The 6,599-nt window shown below is 35.3% G+C and overlaps 1 protein-coding gene across 3 annotated transcripts in view; it reads left to right on the top strand.

Annotated features, from left to right (window-relative positions):
* LOC106869197 (genetic suppressor element 1) overlaps positions 1–6,599 on the top strand; it is a 152,532-nt gene that overhangs the window by 126,617 nt on the left and 19,316 nt on the right. For 2 of the 3 annotated variants that reach the window (XM_014914834.2, XM_014914833.2), the window contains exon 3: positions 5,029–5,247. The exons of the other annotated variant lie outside the window; for it this stretch is intronic. In XM_014914834.2, the coding sequence (XP_014770320.1) occupies positions 5,029–5,247 (219 nt within the window). The remainder of the gene's footprint in view (positions 1–5,028; positions 5,248–6,599) is intronic. 3 annotated transcript variants of the gene reach the window in all.

Genomic DNA, 6,599 nt, shown 5'->3' with positions numbered 1-6,599 from the left:
GCATGCATATATTAGATTACATTATAATATATATGAAGTATTCCTGTTTAACAACATTTTACATATATGTATCTGTGTGTGTGTATGTGTGTGAACAATTAAAACAGACTTTACACTGCTATCACTATGAGGTTGGGTTTTTTTTTGTTTTGTTTTTTTTCCTTTACCAAGATATAGTAATGTGAAACTTGTAGAAACTGCAATTCTAATTAGCGTTAATATTATTATTTATTATTATGCTGCTGATGTCGACTCTGCGTTTCATCCTTTCGGGTGTTGATAGAATAAATACCACTTGAGTGTTGGGGTTGGCATAACTTACTCCCAACCCCACAAAACTGCTGGCCTTGTGCCAAAATTTGAAGCCAATATTATCATTTATTAATGTTATTATTGTTATTATCTCTATCATGTACTTTTTCCTTAGGCATGTGAGTGTGGCCATTCACATGCAGACTCATACGTATCCGATGAACATCATCAACATGCAAGATCTACCTACCTATCTATCTTATCTACCTACCTATTTATATATTTATCTATCTATCTATCTATCTATCTATCTATCTATCTATCTACCTCTCCACTTATCTGTCTACCTACCTATCTATCTACCTATCCATCTATCTACATAGTCATCCATCCATCCCTCCCTCCGAACTACATATTCTCACACAAACAAACACATTGTTCTTGTTGTTTATAGTGATAACCTGTGCAGTCCCTTAATTCTTTGTTTTGAAGTAAAAGTTGAGCAACAGTCATAGAAATAGTTTTAATGTTGGAACAGAGTTTATCATACACAGCTGCACAGCATTACCACACACACATACACACACTCTCTCTTACATACATAATTATTACCACAATTGTTGCCATACACATGCACACACATTTCATCCAGTGAATAAACCCCTCCTCCCACCCCCAGCTTTTTTTCTTCTTCATAAACTATTTCAATATTGAATGGAATATAGTGATGTCTACTCCATGGCTTCAATTTATTTATACTCTCTTTCTGTGTCTCTGCTTTTATCACACTTACTCTCTCTCCCTCTGTGTGTTTACAGGTATATATGTGTATATATTTCTGTTTGTATCTCTCTCTCTCTCTCTCTCTCTCCATCTATCTATCTTTTTAATCTCTCCTACAAACTATTCTCGCTATCATTAAATTTTTTAATTATAACTGAGACAAAATTCTGTGTCTCTCCTCTCATGACTACCCTTTAATAACTGAGTCTATCACAAGGATTCTTTGTGGTTGCTTGATTTGCTAAAAAAAACATAGTACCCAATTCTCCCTCATATAACACTCTACTATATTAAAGGGAAGGATATATTAGCTGAAATAAGACAGAATGGTCATGGTTGGAATGTGTTTCTGTATCACCGGAACTAAAACAAAAACATTACCCAACTAATATCCTAAATTTCATTTCGCTTTTGTTTGTTGTTTCATTCAACACCAAGTCACAAACAAAATTCCTTCATTACCATTAATTGATATTCTAATTATTAATTAGCCAATATTCAGTATCATTAATGAATATTCAATACCATCAAGTCATAATATGTGAGCCTCTATTATCTCACTCATCTGATAGACATAGCAGCCAAATCTCCCTTAAGTTACACTTTTGTCTTGAAAAGCGAGCAACACATTGAATAATGTGATCCTGTATATGCAATCTTTGAAAAACAAGCAGAGTGGGTCATGCTGGAATATTTTTGATTAGTCAGGATTCTAAACAACAACTAAATGATTTTGTTATTCTCCTGGTAATATTTATCAGTCTGATTTTAGTTGTTTTCCCTTCTATTTCTTCATTAACATTAATCCTGGAAGCTCTTTTACTTTCATTCTTGGTATTTTTTTCCTAACCTAGCAGCTCTTGTGGCCAATGAGGAAAGGATATTTTTCTGAGCTAGCGCTGTTATAGAATCTGACAATTATCAAAACCCAAGAAATAATGTTGTAGTCCAAGAACCTTGGTTAGTTGAGTTTAACCCCTTTCTTACCCTATTTTTGTTGAAATACACTGCTTCCAGTTCGTTAATTTTGAAAGTAAAGAATTTAATATTAGATAACATTGTTGTTATTAAATGGGTGTTTAGAACTTGAATTAACATCTGATTTCGCTGAAAGATTTTTAAGACCATTTCAAAACAAGGGGCTTTTATTCTTGAACTAGGGCCAATTTCAGACAAGTTGATATCAAAAGAGTTAAGATGGTGAATCTTCTGACATTTGTTTGGGCTATTTACATTCGCAGATTAAATCCTTCCTTTCATCTTTTAGTAAGACAGTCGGTCTGGAGCTATAGTAGAAGACACTTGACCAAGGTGTCATACTGTGGGGCTGAACCCATAAACATGTGGTTGGAAAGGAAATTTCTAACCACCACAACCCTACCTGAAAATTCTTTCTGCACATAGTGTCCATCAAGGAAGTCACTAAAGATCATTTATTAACTTGAAGACCCAAGGATGTTGAAATTGTGCTTTTTTTCCACCTGTCTAACCCACCACACCACAGTCACAGCTAATTGAAGAATGTCTTTATTATGTAACCTCGTTAGAATAAATCTCATTCTGCACAAGAACCATTTTGTCTGAGTCCTTAAGTATAGCTTGGCTTGCTAGAAATAATGGCTAGATCTCCCTTAAATCACATACTACTCATGTTAAAAAGTGGACATGTTAATGTATTCGTCCCAGATATACACAAACCTGATCACAGATTATGGTGTGATGGTCACTACATCTCTCTTGATCATGAATATTTAAAATAGATCTATTGATTTCCATTAGATCATATAAACTGTTGTCATAGTAACAAAGACTGTACACTGATCACATCTGATAGGTTGTCATGGCAACATAGACTGGAAGGGGTTTGCATTTATCTGACTGGATGTTAGTTATATTTATCTGATAGGTTACCATGGGAACATGGACTGGATGTTGATCACATCTGATATGTTGCTATGGTAACATAGACTGGATGGGGTTTGCTATCAGCTTCTGATTTAGGGAATCATCACAAAGATTCAGGTCTTCTTTTTATATAAGACCCTAACATTTAAAATTGTTTCACTGTTCTGTCGATATTAGTGAAGGTTCTTCCTGCAGGATCAGTGGAGGGTTCAATCCACATGTATGCGCACACACACACACAAACACACATTTAGAGAGAGTTAGTGAGGTGAGAGAAGGCAGGAGAGTTACCCAGACCTCTGTAGGCCCCTCTCTCAAATGGAGATTGTTTAAAACCTTGCATGAATACAGCTGAGGTGTGTGGTTGCTTGTAACAACAGAATAAACTCTGGCCCCAGGCTGTTAAGAGGCCAGATATGACATTCATGTTGATTTTGTAATCTTAAGCATTAACATCTCTTGGTGGAAGTTGATAATTAATAATTGAGTTTTTTCAAAGCTCCACTCTAGATTTGTTCTGAGAAGAATCATTAATTTGTGTTTTTGAGTTTAGGGTCGATAAAATAAGTACCAGTTGAGCACTGGCATTTATGTAATTGGCTTCCATCCTCTCCCATAATTGCTGGCCTTGTTCCAAAGTCTGGAACCATTATTAACTCTTTAGTATTCAGATTACTCTGTCAAATGTAACACATATTTATTCACATTGTTTTGAATTAATCTTGCATTATCTCATAGCTTTGAGATTTCAGTGATGTGATTTTTTTAAACTTTTAAAATGAGATTATAAGGTTGGTGTGAGAAACTGAATCTGGTCAGTTTGATCATAATACAGATAGAATATTTGGGCCAGATGTGGCTGGTTTTAGCTGCTAAAGGGCTAACTATCTTACTATTAGGGTTACCCATGAAGTTTTGTCACTGTTGCTGTTGCTTAGCTCCTGATACAGGCATTTTAGCAATGATTATCCATCTTCTAGTTAGACATAATGTATCTAGGACTACATTATCCAAAACAGTAAGGTATGATCTGTAAGTGATTTCTGGTCACGCAACCATGTTGTAGTTACCTCGTGTTACAAAGTGTGTGTGTGTGTGTGTGTATGCATCACAACTTAGTTATCCATTTTAATGTCTTTTAATAACAAGAAATGCAGATGGCAATTTCTTTTACTTTGGTGTATCAGTGGTTGAGTAGTTTTCTGTCCTTTATTGTTCGAAATTCACAAAGTGTGAAACTAAAAGACATGTTGTAATCAAATAGATTCACGTATTAAGATGTGGACCATTCTCTGGTTTAAATCATTCTTTCACCATTTCTTTTCAAGTAGTTTTGATCTTCCTGTTTTACCTGTCTGATTCCATCAACTCAAAAAGTCTTCCAATAAAAAAAAGTCTTCAATAAAATTTTGTTTGAAATATAATTCTATCTCTTTTTCATTAGTCCAGTTTCCCCACTTTTCTTGCGTTTTATTCTAATTTATCTGATTTTGGGTTTAAAATTTTTCTTTGTTTTATAATTTTCTTTGAAAATGTGTGTATGTATGTGTATGCACACACTTACCATTGGTATTTCTAGAATTCAGAAAAGTCTGTCTTAATTCACTTCCTTGTACAGTTAGTTGGGACATATTTAAAGCTGACAGCAGGAAACAATTTCCTAGTTTCATTAAAACTAAATATTTTCTTAAGATATTGTTTCAATTAACATCAATAATTAGTGTTAATTATCAATAGGATACCAACAGTTGTTTAACCCTTTAGTGTTCATATTGCTCTACCAAAAATAATGCTTGTTTATTCACATTATTTTGAATTAATCATGCATTGTCTTTGTAGCTTTGAGGTTTTGATGATATGATTGCTTATTCTTAGAATGACATTTTTTGGTATTGTGACTTGCCAGATCTGGCCAGTTTGAACATAAAGCACGTAAAATATATGGGCCTGTTTAAATGCTAAAGGGTTAAAGGATTGATCAGAAATCCCTATAATCTCCCCCCCCCCCAACATACTGAAGCTTGCTGGTCCTTAAACTTGTTGTCTTTCACTATTTAGGATGTATGATCATGACTGGTTTCTTTTCAGGACTCCCCCAGGGTGCCAAGCCCCCACCCCTCACCATGGTCAACTCAGGTGCATCCAAAGTGACCCGAAATACAGCAACTGTGCAGCCCCTCAGTCAGGTATCATCATCGCCTAGCAACAGTGTGACCTCGATCAGTGGCAATGCTGCCCTGAATGCCACACGTACATCTAGTTTTGCAGCTGCACTAAGGAAATTGGCTAACCAAGCCAAAGATCCAGGTAATTGCACCTCCTTGTGCATGTCTTCACCGCATCATTCTTGTTATTGCTAATTGTGTTTTTACCCATCACTCTTGTCACTGCTAATCATCATTCCCGTCAATCTTTTGACATTTCCTCCTCCTCCTTCTCCTCTACCATTCCCTATGTGAGACATGGCTTCTTTCTTCGTTAATCCCAGTTCTTTTGTACTCATTTATTTGATTGTTTGTTATTATTAATTATCAGCAGTTATATCATGGAACAATCATTTTAACTATTTAGAAAATAAAAAAAATGCCTTGTAAACTGAGGCGTCAATATTTTTCTTGCATCCCTGTGACTGGCTCTCATCAGTGACCAGGTCTGGACAAAAATATGAATACTCCAAGAAATACATGTAAAGTGAACAGAAGTTTTTTTTGTTTTGTTTTCTCTTTACATGTGTGTATTTTCAAAATGGTTAAACTGGTTCTTCTATGATGTAATTTCATTGTCTATTTCAACGCTATTGGATCAAGCCACTTGCTACACAACTCTACAATTCTGAAACATTAATTAACAATTATCATTTACAGGCCTCTTTTTTCTCCTTTTTTTTTTTTTTTTTTTTTTTTTTTTTTTTTTTTTTTTTTTTTGTTGTTTGAAATTTTAATAATGATTTCTTTGTTATATTTCATATGCGTCTTTTATCCAGTTGTGACCTGGTTGCTGATGGACGTCCAAGATCTGCGTTCATTATTCCTAATCCAATCTTCATTTCAGTACTGGCTCCATGTTCTCTTTCTCTCACTATATATATATATATATATATATATATATATAGTTGCAGGTATGATTGTATGGTAAAAAGCTTGCTTCCCAGCTACATGGTTCCAGGTTCAGTCTCACAGCGTGGCACTTAGGCAAGTGTCTACTACTATAGCCTCAGGTTGATTTGGTAGACGGAAACTGAAAGAAGCCCATTGCATATATGTGTGTGTCCTTGTGTCTGTGTTTGTCCCCCCCATCACTGCTTGACAACCGGTGTTGGTGTGTTTACATCCCCGTAACTTAGTGGTTTGGCAAAAAAGAAAAAAATGATAGAGTAAGTGCTAGGCTTAAAAAATAAGTCCTGAGGTTGATTTTTCTGGCTAAAATCCCTTAAGGCAGTGCTCCAGCATGGCTGCAGACAAATGACTGAAACAGGTAGAACACACACACACACATACACACACACACACACACACACACACACTTTACAGAAAACAAAAGCCAGAAAACGAAGGCAGCTGAAAGAACAACAAGCAGGTGCATTAGTTTTGATGCTCAGGAAGAATGGAAAAGTCTTTGACATTTCGAGCCTACACTCTTCAACAGAGAAGGACGAAAAG

Source organism: Octopus bimaculoides, chromosome 20 (assembly GCF_001194135.2).
Source record: "Octopus bimaculoides isolate UCB-OBI-ISO-001 chromosome 20, ASM119413v2, whole genome shotgun sequence".
NCBI classification, from domain to species: domain Eukaryota; kingdom Metazoa; phylum Mollusca; class Cephalopoda; order Octopoda; family Octopodidae; genus Octopus; species Octopus bimaculoides.
Note: the sequence above shows the minus strand (reverse complement) of the source record. Positions and strands in the feature narration are given on the sequence as shown.